We start from the raw sequence: 21,499 nt of genomic DNA, 5'->3' as shown, positions 1-21,499 counted from the left end.
CATTACTCTTAATGTGTAATGCATGAGGTTGTCAATTATTTCTATTAATAAATCTTAAAACCCTGAATCCTGTCCCCAAACAAAATTGAGACAGCAGTAAACCTTTTTGCTGATAGTCCGTTCCAGATATCTAGTATGCTTATGGGAAAATAATCCCATTAAATATTTGATCTGATTTGAACTGTGTACTCGGGTATTCTAGTTGTTCACTCTCATTGCCCATGTCTTTCACTTTGATAAAAACCTGGATTAGATCCCTTCTTGTTCTGTGGCTTTACAATTCAGAGCTGCAAATACCAGAATCAATCTCACCATTCCTTTAAACACTCCAATGCTGAATACTACAGAAATACATTGGCTCCCTGGCAATGCCTTGATTGTAAAATTCACATCTTTATTTTCAAATCGTGCCAGGGCCTTGTCAGTTCCTATCTTTGTAACCACCTCCAATCCTATAATTCTCCAAAATCTCTGCACTCCTCCAATTCAGGTCTCTTGCACTTCGCTGCGTATTTAATTGCTCCACCATTGGTGACTGTACCTTCAGCTGCCTAGGACCTAATCTTGGAATTTTTCTTCAAAAACCGCTTATTTTTTCTATCATCTTCTCCTCTCTGAAGACCGTCTTTAAACTCTTAATTCTTGGACCAATATTATTTTCTGTGGTTTGATGTCAAATTTTGTTTTGGAATGCTCGTGAAGCACTATGCAATGTTACTATGTTAATAGTATATTAATACAAGCTGATATTGTGAAGTACTCTCCTCCAAGTCATTCATGAATTGTGTAAACAGCACACCTCTAGAATTGCCTCTAGATTTTTCACTTGTTTTCAATTAACAACCCAGCTTTCACTCATCAATTTTAACATTCTAAAGACACATTAAATATGGAATTTAATCAAATACTTTGGAAAATTCAAACATATTCATACTTTAACCAGGAACATCTTCAAATACTTCCATCAAATTTGTAATGCAGGACCTTCTTAAACTTATTCCTACCAATAAGTCAAAACAAACAAAACAAACAATGGAGAAAGAATATTTAAAATTGAGATCTGGAAAATACAGAGAGGTTAATATTTTACCTGATAAGTCGCAGCATCTAAATTGGACAACGCTACATAAAGGAGGTTATTTTGAAGTGTGTAAATTCCAGAAGGAATAGCAAGTTTTAGTGTGTCCATTGGCTTGTTAATAATTTCATCTTGTAACACTCTATTTAGTGCTTTAAAACTGTAACCTAAGAAAAAAAATGAAAATAGTACAAGTAGATTAGCCTCCAAAGTGTTCATGCTGAGACATCTTTATTCACTCAAGAACTCAAACCTTCAAAACCCACAACAAAGAACAAGGAAAATGATAGCGCAGAAACAGGCCCCTTTGGCCCTCCAAGCCTGCACCAACCATGCTGCCTGACTGAACTAAAAGCCCCTTCTCTTCCAGGGACCATTTCCCTCTGTTACGTTCGTATTTCACGAGACTCTTCCATCCTTGATACAAAGGCAAACACCAACCGTTGTCAGAACCAAAGTTCTTTATTTGTCCTACATATGTAGGCTGGCTAACCTTTGCAACTTAACTTCCACTCAGTGCTGGAAGTCAGTTAGCAAAAGGCGCTCGGAGTAACATGGCTGACCCTGTTTATACAGTTTTACTATTGCATCAGGTAGATGTGATTTCAAACGAGACTTAAGCACACATCACCCGATTCAATCAAAAACGAGTAGTTACAGGAATTGCTGCATAAGAAAGAACATTCTATTCAAATACTCGTTTACTAGTAACAACCCCCACCCATCAGAACATAAGCATAATGTCTTTAAGATACGCTGTCAGCGCAAAATAGAACATTGTCACGTACTTAGCTAAACTCGCACCCCAGTGGTGCCCAGCAAGCTGGAGCCTGTGGTTATCTTGTTTTGTCAGTTTGCTCCCATGAGCTGTTTCGCTGCCGTCCTTGCAAGCCCAATAGTTTACCTTGCCCTCTACAGTGGACATTAACTCTTTAATATCTCACCTCTATTCCCATCCTATTTATGCATTTGTCAAGGCGCCCTTGACAGTAAAAGTCACTATTGTATCTGCTTTCACTACCTCCCCCGGCAGAAAGTTCCACGCACCCATCACCCTCTGTATAAAAAACATGCCTCTTCCATCCCCTTTAAACCTTGCCCCTCACACCTTAAACGTATGCCCCCATGTAATTGACTCTTCCGCCCTGGGAAAAAGCTTCTGACTATCCACTCTGTCCATGCCCCTCATAATCTTGCAGTCTTCTATCAACCTCCGTCGTTCCAGTGAGAACAAACCAAGTTCCTCCAACGTCTCCTCATAGCCAATGCCTTCCATACCAGGCAACATCCTGGTAAATCTTTTCTGTACCCTCTCCAAAGACTCCACATCCTTCTGGCAACCAGAATTGTACACTATATTCCAAGTGCGGCTTAACTAAAGTTCTATAAAGCTGCAACATGACTTGCCAATTTTTAAATTCAATGCCCTGGCCGATGAAGGCAAGCATGCCAAATGCTTTCTTGATTACCTTCTCCACCTGCGTTGCCACTTTTAGTGACTTGTGTACCTGCACACCCAGATCCCTCAGCCTATCAATACTCTTAAGTCCATTTACTGTAATTTCCCATCTGTGTTGGACCTTCCAAAATGCATTACTCATATTTGTCCAGATTAAACTCCATCTGCCATTTCTTCACCCAAGTCTCCAACCGATCTATATCCTGCTGTATCCTCTTGATGGTCCTCATCGCTATCCGCAATTCCACCAACTTTTGTGTTGTCCGCAAATTTACTAATCAAACCAGTTAACATTTTGCTCCAAATCATTTATATATATTACAAACAGCAAAGTTCCTAGCACTGATCCCTGAGGAACACCACTTGTCACAGCCCTCCATTCAGAAAAGCACCCTTCCACTGCTACCCTCGGTCTTCTATCCCTGAGCCAGTTCTGAGATCCCTATCTGCTTCAAGAAGACGACCATAATCCCGGTACCCAAGAAAAACCAAGCAGCATGCTTTAATGACTATCAGCCGATGGCTCTGACATCCATCATTATGAAGTACTTCGAAAGGTTAGTCATGGCACGAATCAATTCCAGCCTCCCGGACTACCTGGATCCATTACAATTTGCCTACCGCAGCAACAGGTCCACAGTAGACGCCATTTCCCTGGCCCTGCACTCAACCCTGGAACACCTAGATAACAAGGACACCTATGTCAGACTCCTATTTATTGACTACAGCTCAGCCTTCAACGCTATTATTTCCATGAAACTCATCTCCAAACTCCATGGCCTCCAAACTCAGCACCTCCCTCTGCGACTGGATCCTGAACTTCCTAACTCACAGACCACAATCAGTAAGAATAGGCAACAACGCCTCCTCCACGATCATCCTCAACACCGGTGCCCCACAACGCTGTGTTCTCAGCCCCCTACTATACTTCTTATACACCTATGACTGTGCGGCCAAATTTCCCTCCAATTCGATTTTCAAGTTTGTTGATGACACCACCATAGTGGGTCGGATCTCAAACAAGTACAGCAATGAGATAGAGAATCTGATGAACTGGTGCAGCAACAATAATCTCTCCCTCTCCTTCCCAAAACAAAGGAGATTGTCATCGACTTCAGGAAGCATAAAGGAGAACAAACCCCTGTCGACATCAATGGGGGTGAAGTAGAAAGGGTCGAGAGCTTCAAGTTTTTAGATGTCCAGATCACTAACAACCCATCCTGGTCCGCCCATGCCGACATTATAGTTAAGAAAGTCCACCAATGCCTCTACTTTCTCAGAAGACTAAGGAAAGTTGGCATGTCAGCTACGACTCTCTCCAACTTTTACAGATGCACCATAGGAAGCACACTTTCTGGTTTTATCACAGCTTGGTATGGCTCCTGCTCTGCCCAAGACCGGAAGGAACTACAAAAGGTCGTGAATGTTGCCCAATCCAGCACATAAACAAGTCTCCCATCCAATGACTCTGGCTACACTTCCCGCTGCCTTGGAAAAGCAGCCAGCATAATTAAGGACCCCATGCACCCCGGACATTCTCTCTTCCACCTTCTTCCTTCAGGAAAAATATACAAAAGTCTGAGGTCACATACCAACCGACTCAAGAACAGCTTCTTCCCTGCTGCTATCAGACTTTTGAATGGACTTACCTTGCATTAAGTTGATTTTTCTCTACACCCGAGCTATGACTGTAACACTACATTCTGCACTCTCTCTTCCTTCTCTATGAACGGTATGTTTTGTCTGTATAGCGCGCAGGAAACAATACTTTTCAGCGTATGTTAATACATGTAACAATAATAAATCAAATCAAATCTGTATCCATCTTGCCAGCTCACCTCTAATCCAACTTCCAAGGACAAAGGCAGCAGATGCATAGGAACATCACCCACATACAAGTTCCTCTCCAATCTACACACCATCCTGACTTGGAACTATATTGCCATTACAGGGTCAAAATCCTGGTGCTCCCTTCTTAATAGCACTGAGTGCACCTACACCAAAAGGTCTGCAGTGGTTCAAGTCAGCAGCTCATCACCACTTCATCAAGTCGAATTAGGGATGGGCAATAAATGCTGACCTAGTCAGCAACACCCACATCTCGTGAAAGAAGTTTAAAAACTGATTTTCTTTTCAATGTGCTGTCCATTTAGAAACAGTATTAGATAGCAGGGAAGAAAAATATCAATTATGTATTAATAGGGCAACTACTTTGTATCATTGTTCTAGACATGCATACATGGGGCAGCACAGTGGTTAGCACTGCTGCATCACAGCGGTTAGCACTGCTGCCTCACAGCGCCAGGGACCAGGATTCGATTCTGGGCTTGGGTCACCGTCTGTGCAGAGTCTGCACGCTCTCCTTGTTTTTGCGTAGATTTTCTCCGGGTTCTCCAATTTCCTCCTACAGTCTGAAAGACGTGCTGGTTAGGCGCATTGGCCCTGCTAAATTCTACCTTAGTGTACCTGAATAGGCGCCAGAGTGTGGCAATTAGGAGATTTTCACAGTAACTTCACCGCAGGGTTAAAAGCAAGTTACAATAATGTTTCTTTTTTTTTCCAACTGAGGTGAGCGCACACACAAGCTTATTACTTGTAGACTGATTGGGGCGCGCAGAAATGTTTACCTTACAGGGTCCCAGTCATATATCATTCAGGTTATAACTTCCTCAGAGGAGCAATCAGCATTGGGTTGCCATTCCATGCCCTATTACCTTCATTGATTTTCTTCCGTGTGGCTTGCCTGATCTTGTGTCTTAGACCAAGCAAGATTTTATTTATTTGATTTATTATCATTGTCACATGTATTGGGATGCAGTGAAAAGTACTGTTTCTTGCACTGTACAGACAAAACATACTGTTCATAGAGGAGAAGGAAAGGAGAGGGGTTAGAATATAGTGTTACAGTCATAGCTGGGGTGTAGATTAATATATGATAGGTCCATTCAAAAGTCTGATGACAGCAGGGAAGAAACTGTTCTCGAGTCGGTTGGTACGTGATCTCAGACTTTTGTATCTTTTTCCCTTCGGAAGAAAGTGAAAGAGCGTATGTCCAAGTGCATGGGATCCTTGATTATGTTGGCTGTTTTTACGAGGCAGCGGGAAGTGTAGACTGAGTCAATGGATGGGTGGCAGGTTTGCGCGATGGACTGGACTTCGTTCAAGTTTAATGTCTCTAAAGTTTATTTATTAGTGTCACAAGCATACTAATGAAGTTTTAAAAAAATTCCTAGCTGCCACACTTGGGGGGAGTGGGGGCTCAGAAGTTAAAGCCCAATATTTTACATAACAAAAGGAAACAATGCAGCCTACTGCACATGTGGCTGCTGTCTGAAAGCATTACCCATTTAATTTCATTTCCTTTGATAGGAAGGAAGAAAGCTGTGGGAAGATGCTCTTGGGCAAAAAAATCACAATCAATCTGGAGATGTCTGAGGCAATGTATTGGGGAGGGCAGAGAAACTGAGTGACCTTGCAGTCTTAAAGTGCATCAAGGTAGATAAATCTGCGGGACCTGATGAAGTATATCCCAGGACATTGTGGGAGGCTAGGGAGGAAATTGTGGGTCCCCTAGCCGAGATATTTGAATCATCGATAGTCACGGGTGAGGTGCCTGAAGATTGGAGAGTGGCAAATGTTGTGCCTTTGTTTAAAAAGGGTTGCAGGGAAAAGCCTGGGAACTACAGGCCAGTGAGCCTCACATCTGTGGTGGGTAAATTGTTGGAAGGTATTTTGAAAGACAGGATCTACAGGCATTTAGAGATGCAAGGACTGATTAGGGACAGTCAGCATGGCTTTGAGAGTGGAAAATTATGTCTCACAAATTTAATTGAGTTTTTTGAAGGGGTAACCAAGGTAGATGAGGGCAGTGCAGTTGATGTTGTCTACATGGACTTTAGCAAGGCCTTTGACAAGGTACCGCATGGTAGGTTGTTGCATAAAGTTAAATCTCACGGGATTCAGGGTGAGATATCTAAATGGATACAAAATTGGCTTCTTGACAGAAGCCAGAGGATGGTTGTAGAGAGTTGTTTTTCAAACTGGAGGCCTGTGACCAGCGGTGTGCCTCAGGGTTCAGTGCTGGGCCCACTATTATTTGTCATTTATATTAATGATTTGGATGAGAATATAGGGGGCATGGTTAGTAAGTTTGCAGATGACACCAAGATTGGTGGCATGGTGGACAGTGAGGAAGGTTATCTCCAATTGCAGCGGGATCTTGATCAATTGGGCCAGTGGACTGATGAATGGCAGATGGAATTTAATTTAGTCAAATGAGAGGTAATGCATTTTGGTAGATTGAACCAGGGCAGGACTTACTCAGTTAATGGTAGGGTGCTGAGGAGAGTTACAGAACAAAGAGATCTAGGGGTACATGTTCATAGCTCCTTGAAAGTGGAGTCACAGGTGGACAGAGTGGTGAAGGCAGCATTCGGCATGCTTGGTTTCATTGGTCAGAATATTGAATACTGGAGTTGGGACATCTTGTTGAAGTTGTACAAGACATTGGTAAGGCCACACTTGGAATACTGTGTGCAATTTTGGTCACCCTATTATAGAAAGGATATTATTAAACTAGAAAGAGTGCAGAAAAGATTTACTAGGAGGCTACCGGGACTTGATGGATTGAGTTATAAGGAGAGGCCGAATAGACTGGGACTTTTTTCTCTGGAGCGTAGGAGGCTGAGGGGTGACCTTATAGAGGTCTATAAAATAATGAGGGGCATAGACGAGATAGATAGTCAATATCTTTTCCCAAAGGTAGGGGAGTCTAAAACTAGAGGGCATAGGTTTAAGGTGAGAGGGGAGAGATACAAAAGTGTCCAAAGGGGCAATTTTTTCACACAGAGGGAGGTGAGTGTCTGGAACAAGCTGCCAGAGGTAATAGTAAAGGCGGGTACAATTTTAACTTTTAAAAAGCATTTAGATAGTTACATGGGTACGATGGGTATAGAGGGATATGGGCCAAATGTGAGCAATTGGGATTAGCTTCGGGGTTTAAAAAAAAAAGGGCGGCATGGACAAGTTGGGCCGAAGGGCCTGTTTCCATGCTGTAAACCTCTGACTCTATAACATTTCCACAGATGCCTGAAGGAACAGGTAAGGTGATCAAAAAGGCACACGGGATACTTTGTTTTACTGGCAATTGACGTTGAATATAAGAGCATGCTAGAACTGTACAGAATACTTGTTAGACTGCAGCTAGGGTACTGTGTACAGCTCTGATTACCACATTACAGAAAGGATGGGATTGCATTAAAACAGCTGCAGAGGAGATTTATAAGGATGTTGCCCAGAATGGAGAATTTTAGCTATGTGGAAATATTGAATAGGCATTAGACCATATGATATTGGAGCAGAATTAGTCCATTTGGCCCATCAAGTCTGCTCTGCCATTCACCATGCCTCAACCCCATTCCCCTCCCTTTTCCCAGTAACCTTTGATCCCTTACCAATCAAGAACCTATCTATCTCTGCCTTAAATACACTCAATGACCTGGCCTCCACAGTCTTCTGTGGCAATGAATTCCATAGATTCACCGCCCTCTGGCTGAAGAAATTCCTCCTCATCTCAATTCTAAAGGGTCGTCCCATTATGTTGAGGTTGTGCCCTCAGATCCTAGTCTTTCCTATTAATGGAAACATCTTCCCCATGTCCACTCTATCCAGGCCTTTCAGTATTCTTAAGTCTCAATGAGATCCCCCCTCATCCTTCTGGACTCCATCGAGTACAGATCCAGAATCCTCCAATGCTCTTCATACGTCAAATTTTTCATTCCCGGGATCATTCTCGTGAACATCCTCTGGACCCTCTCCTTTCTTCAATACGGGGCTCAAAACTGCTCACAATATTCCAAATGTGGTGTTCACAGAGCCTCAGCAGTACATCGCTGCTTTTATATTCTAGTCCTCTCGAAATAAATGCGACCATTGCATTTACCTTCCTAACTACCAACTCGGCTTGCAAGTTAATCTTAAGAGAATCCTTTCAAGTCCCTTTGCATTTCTGATTTCTGAATTCTCGCCCCATTTAGAAAATAAGTCTATGCCTCTATTCTTCCTACCAAAGTGCGTAATCTCATAATTTCCCACTTTGTATTCCATCTGCCACTCTTTGCCCACTCTCCTAACCGGTCCAAAAGCTTTGGCTTTCTTTGGAACAAAGAAGGCTGAGGGAAAATTTAATTGAGGAATATAAAATAAGAGGACTAGAAGATAGTGGATAGGAAGGTTATTTCCATTAGTAGGGGTCATGGGTTAAAGCAATTATTAGAATTTGGGGCAGGAAGACTACATTTTTCCACACAGAGGATGGTGAGGGTCTGGAATTGCCTGAAAAGGACAGTAGAAACAGAAACACTCATCACCTTAAAAACACTTGGATGTGCACTTGAGGTGCCATAATATACAGAGCTACTGATAAAGAGCTAGAAGGTAGGATTAGGCTGGATAACTCTTTTTCTCGCCAAGGCCATCCCCACACCCCCACTTCTTACCTTCAAACAACCGCACAACCTCAAACAGACCATTGTCCGCAGCAAACTACCCAGCCTTCAGGAGAACAGTGACCACGACACCACACAACCCTGCCACAGCAACTTCTGCAAGACATGCCGGATCATCGACATGGATGCCATCATCTCACGTGAGAACACCATCCACCAGGTACACAGTACATACTCTTGCAACTCGGCCAACGTTGTCTACCTGATACGCTGCAGGAAAGGATGTCCCGAGGCATGGTACATTGGGGAGACCATGCAGACGCTACGACAACGGATGAATGAACACTGCTCGACAATCACCAGGCAAGAGTGTTCTCTTCCTGTTGGGGAACACTTCAGCGGTCACGGACATTCGGCCTCTGATCTTCGGGTAAGCGTTCTCCAAGGCGGCCTGCACGACACATGACAATGCAGAGTCGCTGAGCAGAGACTGATAGCCAAGTTCCGCACACATGAGGACGGCCTCAACCGGGATCTTGGGTTCATGTCACACTATCTGTAACCCCCACGACTTGCCTGGGCTTGCAAAATCTCACTGTCCTGTCTGGAGACAATACACATCTCTTTAACCTGTGCGTAATGCTCTCTCCACTCACATTGTCTGTACCTTTAAGACTTGATTACCTGTAAACACTCGCATTCCAACCATTATTTTGTAAATTGAGTTTGTGTCTTTATATGCCCTGTTTGTGAACAGAACTCCCACTTACCTGACAAAGGAGCAGCGCTCCAAAAGCTCATGGCTTTTGCTACCAAACAAACCTGTTGGACTTTAACCTGGTGTTGTGAGACTTCTTACTGTGTTTACCCCAGTCCAACGCCGGCATCTCCACATCATAACTCTTTTTCTGCCAACACAGACAATAGGCTGAATGGCCTCCTTCTGTGCTGCCAATTTTCCTACATTTCTAGGTTTCTTTGCCCTTTTGCTCGACAGATCTACATTTATTTGTTTCAAATATTTATCCATTTTCACTTTAAAAGCTGTTTGGGTCCTACTTTCAGCTCTGCTTCCTCATTGCAACAATCCTCTGCATATAAAATAATTTGCTTTAACATTTCCTTTTGTTCATTTGTTACCTGCAAATCTGTGAACTAATAAACAATAGTTTTTCTTCAATTTATTTAATCATAATCAGAATGGTTGATCAGGTGAAATAGGATTTCAAGTCAAACAGAACAATCCAGTTAAAATTTCCTGCAGTTCAGGATTTGATTCATACAGAACTCAAAATGTTTCCATTCATCCTGATCTGATCTCCAAATACCAGTATGTTGGGATAGTTAACTGGATGATTTCAAAAAGTGGATACATCTCAACCAGGGGGATTCTAGCTTTCATAAACCACATTCATATTATGTATAAAAACTAATAAAAAGTTTACTGCCATGTTAAACCAGAAAGAATACATTAAACACTAAAAAGTGTACTTACTAGAGTCCTTAAAGACTAATAAAAGGCATGCTGCAATCTTCATTATCTCCGCAATGACGACAGCAGTTGATGCTAGGTAACGGGGTCCTTCTTCCTTGAAGGTACGTGAGTAACGCATAGTCAGTACAAGGCTGGTTGTTTGAAAAACTAGAACTCCCAGTGAAATGTATTTCAAGTTGAGTGCCATGTTTCCACCTTCACTTTCCTGAAACAAAGTTAAAGCAAAACACTAATTCATATCACAAGAATATTTTTAGCCTCAGAGACTTTATTGTGAACACATAAGGAGAAATGTTTCTAAGTCTCAGATGCCAGCTAACATTGCTGAGCAGGAGAAGTAGCTTCCTTATGTTAAAGGAAAAGGTTTAGTCAATTCTACTTGATTACTCCCATCGCTAATCCCACAAATGCAGTGGCAGCGACACCAAGATGGGGTGGTTTGACATCCGAACATATCAATTCTTATTTTTTTAAAGTTACTTTTAGTAATAGAAGAGAAATTCAGTGCTTCTTTGCCCATGGTAAATCATGATTGAAATTTTTTTCCCACTGGTATTAAAATAACAAATCCCAATAACAATTCTGGGCATTTGTTATACTTCTTTCACTGTGTAAGAGCAGTGAGAACTGCTTTTCCTTCAATGGTCAAATTATTAAATGCAGAAAATGGAATTCAAAAATGTTTTTCAGATTTTAACATTTTCCAAATAGTTGAGAAATTAATTTGAAGTTTATATCTTATTTATATTTTCCTCAACATTATTTGTATTTTGGGGTTGAGGAAAATGGCTCCTCCTCTTTCATTATTCTTTTGTCAGGGACAGGGACAGCAGATCTACCCAGAGGTGACAGTAGAGGCCACTCATTCGGCACAGTGGTTAGCACTGCTGCCTCACAGCGCCAGGGACCTGGGCTCTTGTCTGAGTGGACTTTGCACATTCTCTCTGTATCTGCGTGGGTTTCCTCCGGATGCTCCGGTTTCCTCTCAGTCCAAAGGTGTGTGGGTTAGGTTGATTGGCCATGCCACATTGCTCCTTAGTGTCAGGGGGATTAGCAGGGCAAATATGTGGGGTTGCGGGGATAGGGCCTTGGTGGGATTGTTGGCAGTGCAGTCTCAAAAGGGACAAATGGACTCCTTCTGCACTGTAGGGATTCTATGATTGTCTCCTTCAATTTTTCCTCCCACAAATGGAAATGGACATTTAGGATGAGTTTCCATCAAAACATTGTATTTAAGAGACACTTAGATAACCAAGTAAGAAAGAAAATAATAGAAGAATAGAAATGCTGTTAAGATTAGATTAAGAAGGGTGGGAAGAGGTTTGTGTAGAGCATAAATATGAGTCACATTGTCATCCTTGTTCCTGGTACAACATGCCAAGGTTGAATAGTGAAGATAGATTAATTCTCTGTCGAGTTGCTTGTTTATCTTTGGAGTTTGGGTGGTACAGTAAATTACAAAGTTAAATATTGGGTGAAAAATTATTTATGTTTAGAGATACTTAGAGTTGTTTCAAGTTGAGAAGTGATATATAAATGTAATTAATATAAATAATATTACATGTTTTTTGCCAATTCCTGCCCACTTCGCTTTTAAGTGGTCAACTTGTTGCTGAGTTCAGTTCCAGGGGTATACGTTGAAGGAGCCATTATTCTTTGCTGAGCCATGACAAGTATCGAGCTTTTCAACTGCCGAGGGCACCATAACCAATCCTTACCCAGTGACCATACGTGCAAACATCTAGCCACGGTCAAACCATTAAAAAGGAACCCCAGAAAATTTTCCAAACCAAGAGATGCAGTGGTAAATTGTAGTGTCTCTATGGATCAGAGATTAACTAACAGCATAGAATTGTACTGAACCCAATCTAAACAACATGCCATTATGAATTTTCTGTTCATCACTTCAACATTTAAAAAGATTTTAAGGACAGTTTACCAAATTGAATATTGAAATACTAACATCTGTGGCTCCGCTGCGAAGATCTGAAATTCCCATCTTAAGTCTGTCGCGTTCCTCCTTTAAGGCACTCTTCAAAACCTACCTCTTTGTTTTGCCCTAATATATCATATGATTTAAGTGCAAATTATGCTTTTGTCATGTTCCACAGGATGCTTTAATACATTAACGGTGCTATATATTAATGCAATTTGTCGGTTAAGTCTCTAATGCAGAACTGCAGCCTTTAATAAAAGGGAAAGATAAAGGACAGTACAATTTACACAAAAACTCTTCTCATCACAATGCAAAACCCTCTAATATCAGAGAACTGATTTAATTAATCCATTGATTAATTAACTCCAAATGCAAATCAGCATTACAGCTAGAACTCAAATTGCTCACACTGGCTTAGACTGCATGTTGAGAATAACAGTGCCCACAATTATTAAGTAAATCAACAGGAAACTTCGGAATATGCATATATGCAGCTGGATTTTTGTGGACAGGTTGGACCTGGACAATTTTCCACTTTGCTGTAGTGGCAGTGTTGCAGCTGTACTGAAATAACTTGACTAGAGCCATGCATAGTTCTGGAGCACAAGTTTACAGCTGGGACGTTTTTGGGCCCAGCCAGTGCACTCTTGATATAATGCACAGCGAATCAAACTGGTTCAGGACTGGCATCTGTGATTGTGGGATCCCTCAGAAGGCTGAGATGAATTATCCACTCAGTACTTCTGGCTGGATTGGTTTGCGTCTGCTGTTTAGCACTCAGTTGGCATTTTTAGCTATGCCTGGTGCTGTTTCAGGCATCTCTCCAATACTCAACCAGAATTGGTCCCTGCCAGAATATCAGAATGAGGAAAATGATGAGCCATGAGGTTACAGATTCTAGTGGAATATAACTATGTTGCTGCCAATTACCCACAGGGCTTCATGGATAGCCAGTTTGACCTGCTAGATCTGTTCTATCCATTTAAGCACAGCAAGAAGTCTCACAACACCAGGTTAAAGTCCAACAGGTTTATTTGGTAGCAAATACCATAAGCTTATGGTATTTGCTACCAAATAAACCTGCTGGACTTTAACCTGGTGTTGTGAGACTTCTTACTGTGCTTACCCCAGTCCAACGCCGGCATCTCCACATCATGACTATCCATTTAACACAGTGGTAGTGGCACACGACATGGAGTTTATCCTGTGTGTGAAAACAGCACTTCATGCCTACCAGAAATATCATGGACAGAAAGGTAGATCAGTGACGACAAGGTTTCTCCCTCATGTTGCTTCTCTCACCACCTGCTGCAGGCTTAGTAATGTAGCTGCATTCTTCAGGATTCAAGTCAGTTCTGTCAGAGAAAGTACTACCAAGGAATCTTGTTGATGGACACTGACGTTTTTCACCCAGAGTATATTCTGTGTCCTTACAACTTTCAGTGCTTCTTCCAAGTGATGTTCATCATGGAGGAGTATTCATCAGCTGAGGGAGAGCAATAGGTGTAATCAGCAGAAGGCTTCTCGGCCCTTATCCTCACCCTGTTTACAATAATTCTGCCAACACGATACACCACCTCAGAATTTTTCTAAGCAAGAAAGCTGAACAAATAAAGCCACGAAGGCTATGTGCAAATGAAAAATCTACACTGATGAAACAAGCAAAACCACATCAAAAGTCATATTTTTGCAAGTCTTAAAGAAACACATTAGATTCTTGCAGGTAGGCAGCAAAAAATAAAATATTAACACAACATTGTGTGTTAATTAAACCATTTATGTATATAGCTTGGCTTGCTTTCAATTCATATTTACGATATTAAATAGATTACAATTTCAATTTAAAATAGTTTTGCATTGCTGCAGTACGTGACACATACGTTTGCAAATGTACTCATTCTGTTAATCTCAGCACAGATGAATACAATTTTAATACCTTCATCAAATATTTAGATACCAGCATAGTATCACAAATGCTATGATCTCAACCAAACCCTCTGTAATTTCCTTTCAGGAGCTTTGTACAAAGAAATGCTTTCAACCAATTATAATGAAGAGAGCTCTGCATGGCCTTAAATGCTTCAGTTCTAGTTTATCCTCTATTAATAAAAGTGCACAAATATAAGGCAACAACAAACAACTTGGAGACTTACTAGGTTAATAGCTTTGCTTCCCAAGAATGTCATCTGCTTTTGCATCAGCATTTGACACAAGACTGATGTCAAGATTTGACAACGGAAAATTATTATAAATGTTGTAATCACATAATCACAACCTGGTATTCAATATGCAGATACATAAACATATGAACAATTAAAATTATATTGGCAAATATTAAAATGAAGTACTATTGCCAATCTGATACTTAATATTAGGTTCTTGCTTCACCAGATAAGCAAAACTACCAGAAATTCTCCAGATGACACCTTGAAACCGCCAAACTACACACAGATAAACCTTATATCTAACCTTTGATGCGCAAGCAAGTTACAACCTGGCTGTAGATCTAGGTTTCAACGACTGTGACGCAATCTTTTGTTACCCTCTGAGCGAATGTTGCGATATTGATACTCATTATATCACAAAATATTTGAGATTTCTGCTCTTGGTCCAACAATCTGTTTAAAATCTTAAAGAAAGATTTGCATTAATATAGTGCTTGCCAGAGATCTCAAGGCACTTTACAGCCCATTAATTATTTTAAAAAGTGTAGTCACTGTTGTAATGTAGGAAACACGGCAGCCGATCTTCCACAAAAAGCAACGTGCTAATGACAAGATAATCTGTTTTTGTGATAGTTATTGAAGGATAAATATTGGCCAGGGCATCAGTGAAACTACTCTCCTGCTCCTTTTCAATAGTGTCCTGGGATCTTTTACATCAACAGTACTGCAGAATTGTGCTCCATCCTCCCATCCATTGACACTGTACACTTCTCATTGCCTTGGAAAAACAGCCAGCATAATCAAGGACCCCACGCAACCCGGACATACTCTCTTCCACCTTCTTCCGTCGGGAAAAAGATACAAAAGTCTGAGGTCACGTACCAACTGACTCAAGAACAGCTTCTTCCCTGCCGCTGTCAGACTTTTGAATGGACCTACCTCACATTGAGTTGATCTTTCTCTACACCTTAGCTATGACTGTAACACTACTTTCTGCACCCTCTCCTTTCCTCTATATGTACGGTATGCTTTGTACACTGCGCAGGAAACAATACTTTTCACTGTGTACTAATACATGTGACAATAATAAATCAAATCAAAAAAGAACTTGCTGCGTCCATAGCAAAGCTGCTTCAGCACAGCCACAACTCTGGCATCTATCTGGCAATGTGGAAAATTGCACGGGTATGTCCTGTACATAAAAAGGACAAATCCAACCCAGCGAATGACTACCTCATTAGTCTGCTCTCGATCATCAGCAAGTGATGGAAAGGGTAATTCACTGTGCTATCAAGTGACATTTAATTAGCAATAGCTGAGTCACTGACCTGCAGTTTGGGTTCCGCCAGGATCACTCAGCTCCTGACCTCACTGCAGCCTTGGTTCAAACATGGACAAAAGAACTGAACTCCAGGGATGAGTTGAGTCACTGCCCTCGACATCAAGGCAACATTTTATAAGTGCAGCATCCAGGAACCTGAGCCAAGTGAGAAATCAATGGGAATAAGTCATACCAAGTATAAAGGAAGATGGTTGTGATTGTTGGAGGTCAATCAACTCTGCTCCAGGACATCACTGCAGGCGTTCCTCAGGTTAGTGTCCTAGGCCCAACCATCTTCAGCTGCTTCATCAATTCTGACATTCCTTCCAGCATCAGGTCAGAAGTGGGAATGTTCACTGATGATTGCACAATGTTCAGCACCATTTGCGACTCCTCAGATACTGAAGTAGCCCATGCCCAAATGTAGCAAGAATTAGACAATTGCGCTGACAAGTGGCAAGCAACATTCGCACCACACAAGTGCCAGGCAATGACAGTCACCAACAAGAGAGAATCTAACCATCGCCCTTCAACATTTAATGACATTACCATTGCTAAATCCCCACTATCAAGATCCTGGAGGTTTGCATTGATCAGAAACCGAACTGGACGAGGCATATAAATACTGTGGCTACAAGAGCAGGTGAGAGGTTAGGAATCCTGCAGAAAGTAACTTGACCCGTTGACTGACCAAAGCCTGTCCACCATTAAGGAACAAGTCAGGAGTTTGATGATATATTCTCCACTTGCCTGGATAAGTGCAACTCCAACAATACTCAAGAAGATGGACACCATCCAGAAGCATGATTGGCACCACATCCACAAATATTCACTCCCTCAGTACCATTGACAAGATGCACTGCAAGAACTTGCCAAGACTCCATTGACAAAACCTTCAAAACCCAGGACTGTTACCATCTAGAAGGACAAGGGCAGCAGACACATCAGAACACCACCACCTCGAAGTTCCTCTCCAAGCCACACACGATTCTGACTTGAAAATATACCGCTGTTCCTTCACTGTCCCTGGGTCAAAATCTTGGAACTCCCTAACAGTACCTTGGGTGTACCTAAACTACATGAACAGCAGTGGCTCAAGAAGGCAGTTCACCACCACGTTCTCAAGGGCAATTCACAATGGCCAATAAATGCTGGCATAGCCAGTGATGCCCATATCCCATGAATTAAAAAAAAGTTAATTGAGCAGGCAGATTGTAAAGTAAGCCAAGAATGTGTTGTAGAAGTTTATTTGGGGTATGAAATAAGGCTGAGTCACAATTTATGATTGTTAATTTGATTGGTGTGTAGTATTATTGTACTTTTCTAGTATATTAATTGTTTTGCTTGATGAATGAATGTTCAGAATATGCTTATTAGGGATGTATGTTAGAACATAGAGTGTAACTGCAAGACATGGAAATTACAATTAGCTAAAAGTTAAAAGATCATAGAATCCCTACAGTGCAGAAGGAGGCCATTCTGCCCATCAAGTCTGCACTGACCACAATCCCATCAAAACCCTATCCCCATTACCCCATGCATTTATTCTAGCTAGTCCCCCTGACACTAAGGGGCAACTTAGCATGGTCAATCCACCTAACCCGCACATCTTTGCATGGTCAATCCACCTAACCCACACATCTTTGGACTGTGGGAGGAAACCGGAGCACCCAGGGGAAACCCACGCAGACATGGGGAAGAATGTGCAGACTCTGCACAGACAGTGACCCAAGCCGGAAATTGAACCCGGGTCACTGGTGCTGAGGCAGCAGTGCTAACCACTGTGCCATCCCAAATAGCAAGTTGATCTATAAAAAGTTCCTACTATCAGATGCTAGACAGGAACTCACCAAGGCTTGGTAGCACAGTGGTTAGCACTGCTGCTTCACAGCTCCAGGGACCTGGGTTCGATTCCGGGCTTGGGTCACTGTCTGTGTGGAGTTTGCACATTCTTCTCGTGTCTGCGTGGGTTTCCTCCGGGTGCTCCGGTTTCCTCCCACAGTCCAAAGATGTGCGGGTTAGGTTGATTGGCCATGCTAAAATTGCCCCTTAGTGTCCTGAGATGCGTAGATTAGAGGGATTAGCGGGTAAAATATGTGGGGGTAGGGCCTGGGTGGATTGTGGTCAGTGCAGACTCGATGGGCCGAATGGCCTCTTTCTGTACTGTAGGGTTTCTATGATTTCTCCTTAGGCGGAACCTACCAAACCCACACAGCTGCTATCTAGAAGGACAAAAAGAACAGAAACAAACATGGGAATGCAACCATCTGGACAATCCTCTCCAAGCCGCTCACCATCCTGACTTGGAAATATATTTCCATTCCTACACTGTCGTTGGGTCAGAATCCTGGAACTGCCTTCCTAATGATATTGCGTCCTTAGACTGCAGCAGTTAAAAAGGCAGCTCACCACCACATTCTCAAAAGGTAACTAGGGATGGGCGCTAAATGCTGGCCTAACCAGTAACACCCACATCCATGAATGAATTAAAAAACGAAATCATAAGCTGCCTGGGACAGCAACTGGAAATACCTGTTGTGCCAGAAGTAACTTTCAACAAACATGAGGAATGTTCAGGCCCACTTCGTGATTGCGGATAGACAATTAAGTAATCTAATCCAATCATGTTACTGGGACACAAGCTTTATCTAATAGGGTGACATTGAGTTTAACAGCAAGGGACCAGTCATGTCAGCTGTAATCAATAAGATAAAGGAAGGTAGAGAAGCATAAATCAGGAAGTCCAATAACATTGATACACAGTTTTTGGAAGGGGCAAAAATACCCCAAATCACACTCATCCTGACGACCACCTTTGTGTGCAGCTACATCAAGCCATAGACCGTCAGTACACCAACACCTGCTGAAATCCTACCTGACCCCGGTGTTGCAAAGGATCTGGTCATGTTGCAACAAAGAATTCTAAGCAGATACACCAGACTGAACCACCTATCCCTAAACACTAAAGCTTGGGCAGTTCAGCAGAGATGTAGTGGGGAAAAGATCACTGTCTAAGGCCTGTACTTCTGACATTGTATATACTTTGCAAATACAAGAGTATTGAAATTCTATTGAGGCAAATCAAGAGAACATGCTGTATGAAGGAAAGTTGAATTCTCTTACATTTTTGTAATTTCTCAATTCGCAATGTTTTGCCTTCAGGCTGTATGTTTGACATGGCAAAAATGTTGTAAATATCAAGACAATTATAATTCTTTAGAGGCACCGTGTAGTGGAACAGATTGTATGGAGACAAGGCTAATTTTATGACACTTTGCAATTTTCTCGTTGAAATATTTTGAAATGTACTTTTACAAATTTTATGAGGACAGTAGTGGCACAGTGGTTAGCATTTCAGCCTCTCAGTGCCAGGGACCCAAGGTTGATTCAAGCCTTAGGTGACTGTCTGTGTGGAGTTTGAACATTCTCCCAGTGCGGGTTTCCTCCAGGTGCAGATTACGTGGATTGACCATGCTAAATTGCCTCATAGCATCCAAAGATGTGCAGGTTGGTTGGGTTAGCAATGGTAAATGTTCAGGGTTATGGGGATAGGACAGAGGGGAGGGTCTGGGTGGAGCACTCAGATTTGATTTGATATTGTCACATGTACTAGCATACAGTGAAAAGTATTGTTTCTTGCGCACTATACAGACAAAGCATACCATTCATAGAGAAGGAAATGAGAGAGTGCAGAATGTAGTGTTAGTCATAGCTAGGGTGTAGAGAAAGGTCAACTTAATGCAAGGTAGGTCCATTCAAAAGCCTGATGGCAGCAGGGAAGCTGTTCTTGAGTCGGTTGGTACATGATCTCAGACTTTTGTATCTTTTTCCCCAACAGAAGAAGGTGGAAGAGAGAATGTCCAGGGTGCGTGGAATCCTTAATTATGTTGGCTGCTTCGCCGAGGCAGCGGGAAGTGTGGACAGAGTCAATGGATGGGAGGCTGGTTTGGGTGATGGAGAGTCAGCGCAGACTCGACGGACCAAATGGCCTCCTTCTGCACCCTAGGGATTCTATGGTATTTTAAAGTACATTTTTTGGGAAGAAGTCAGTCAGGATCCTTGGGTAACAGAGTGAAGAGACACGCGCTACAATCATACATACACCTGTATCCTTGTGGTCCTTAGTCAGTCATGAATAAAAGGGGCAAACTTACAGATGGGGACCCTGGTTTAAAATCTCATTCGGAAGACGGCTACTCCGACAGTGCCACACGTCCTCAGTACAGCACTGGAGTGTCAGCCTTCACTTTATTACTCAAATCCTGGAGACGGACTTGAACCCGGAACCTTGCGACTCAAGAGGTGAAAGTCAACATCTGAGTGATGGCTGATCCTGACGGATGTTCAAGTTCCAGCTGATATATATGAAAAGCTAACTTAATCGTGACAGCATGCGGGTGGTGTTTAATTTTTTTTTAAAAACCTTTAAATGATCGGTTTTCCAGCCTCTGAGCTGGCGAGTGGACTCGCACCTTGATATGAAATATCAGCAGCTATTAATTCCAACATTCGGGAACAGAAGACAACGTGTTTGCTCACCTCTCCCACCATGGCCAACGGCGGGGACTGCAGTTTATTCCGCCGCTTTGGAGTTTACTTTCAGTGGCTGCATTGGTGAAGCTTTCGGCGCTCTCCTCAGCAATCCTCTCACAGCAATGGCCGCCGCTCCCCTGCAGCGAGAACTCCACCTCTCGCGAGAGCATCTATCAATCCCTCTCCCAACTACACATGGTCCAAATTGTGGCTCTAGAAAGGAGTGAGCAAATCACTTACTGCCAATGCACATTTTCACAAGTGGCTCCTCCCTACTTCATTCAACAACTTTAATTTATACAGCTGTATAAAATAAATAAATCCAGGACTTTAGAATCCCTACAGTGCAGAAGAGGGCCATTCAGCTCATCGAGTCCGCACCAACTCTCTGACAGAGACCATAAGACATAGGAGCAGAATTGTGCCACTCGGCCCATCGAGTCTGCTCTGTCATTCAATCATGGCTGATATTTTTTTATCCCCATTCTCCTGCCTTTTCCCCATAACCCCTGATCTCCTTATTAATCAAGAACCTATCTCTGTCTTAAAAACACTCAATCAGCGTCTTACCTAGGTCCTCTCCGCTGTCCTATCCCCGTTACCCCACTCATTTACCGTGGTCAATCCATCTAACCTGCACATCTTTGGACTGTGCGGGGAAACCAGAGCACTAGGAGAAACCCACGTAGACAAGAGGAGAGTCCAGACACTCATCCAAGGCTGGAATCGAACCTGGCACTGAAGCAGCAGTGGTAACCACTGGGCCACCATGCCTCCCAAAGCCCTTCATGTCCCGTTGCGCTTGACATGTCTTTATTTTTTGAAGTGTAAGTCACGATGGCGAACAGCAAGCTCCCCCAAACAGCAGTACCTTATATTGAGTTGATCTTTCTCTATACCCTAGCTATGACTGTAACACATTCTGCGCCCTCCCCTTTCCTTCTCCCCTATGTACTCTATGAACGGTATGCTTTGTCTATGTAGTGCACAATAAACAATACTTTTCACTGTATACCAATACATGAGACAATAATAAATCAAATTTGATCACAACCAAATAACCTGT

The 21,499-nt window shown here is 42.4% G+C and overlaps 1 protein-coding gene across 8 annotated transcripts in view; it reads right to left on the bottom strand.

Annotated features, from left to right (window-relative positions):
- The window catches only part of LOC144497245 (UDP-N-acetylglucosamine transporter-like), a 41,488-nt gene extending 20,868 nt beyond the window's left edge, over window positions 1-20,620 (bottom strand). Inside the window, exons 1-7 of one of the 8 annotated variants that reach the window (XM_078218217.1) lie at window positions 20,440-20,577; window positions 15,908-16,056; window positions 14,884-15,043; window positions 13,649-13,900; window positions 12,442-12,537; window positions 10,479-10,683; window positions 1,091-1,245 (exon numbers count right to left, since the gene is read on the bottom strand). In XM_078218217.1, coding sequence (XP_078074343.1) covers window positions 1,091-1,245; window positions 10,479-10,683; window positions 12,442-12,477 — 396 coding nt within the window. In that variant the 5' untranslated portion in view covers window positions 12,478-12,537; window positions 13,649-13,900; window positions 14,884-15,043; window positions 15,908-16,056; window positions 20,440-20,577. Of the gene's footprint in view, window positions 1-1,090; window positions 1,246-10,478; window positions 10,684-12,441; window positions 12,663-13,648; window positions 13,901-14,883; window positions 15,044-15,907; window positions 16,057-20,439 lie in introns of all 8 variants that reach the window. The other 7 variants (XM_078218215.1, XM_078218216.1, XM_078218213.1 and 4 more) reach the window with 7 other exon arrangements.
- Window positions 20,621-21,499: the final 879 nt, after the last annotated feature.

The sequence above is a fragment of the Mustelus asterias genome, chromosome 8 (genome assembly GCF_964213995.1).
Source record: "Mustelus asterias chromosome 8, sMusAst1.hap1.1, whole genome shotgun sequence".
Lineage (NCBI taxonomy): Eukaryota > Metazoa > Chordata > Chondrichthyes > Carcharhiniformes > Triakidae > Mustelus > Mustelus asterias.
Note: the sequence above shows the minus strand (reverse complement) of the source record. Positions and strands in the feature narration are given on the sequence as shown.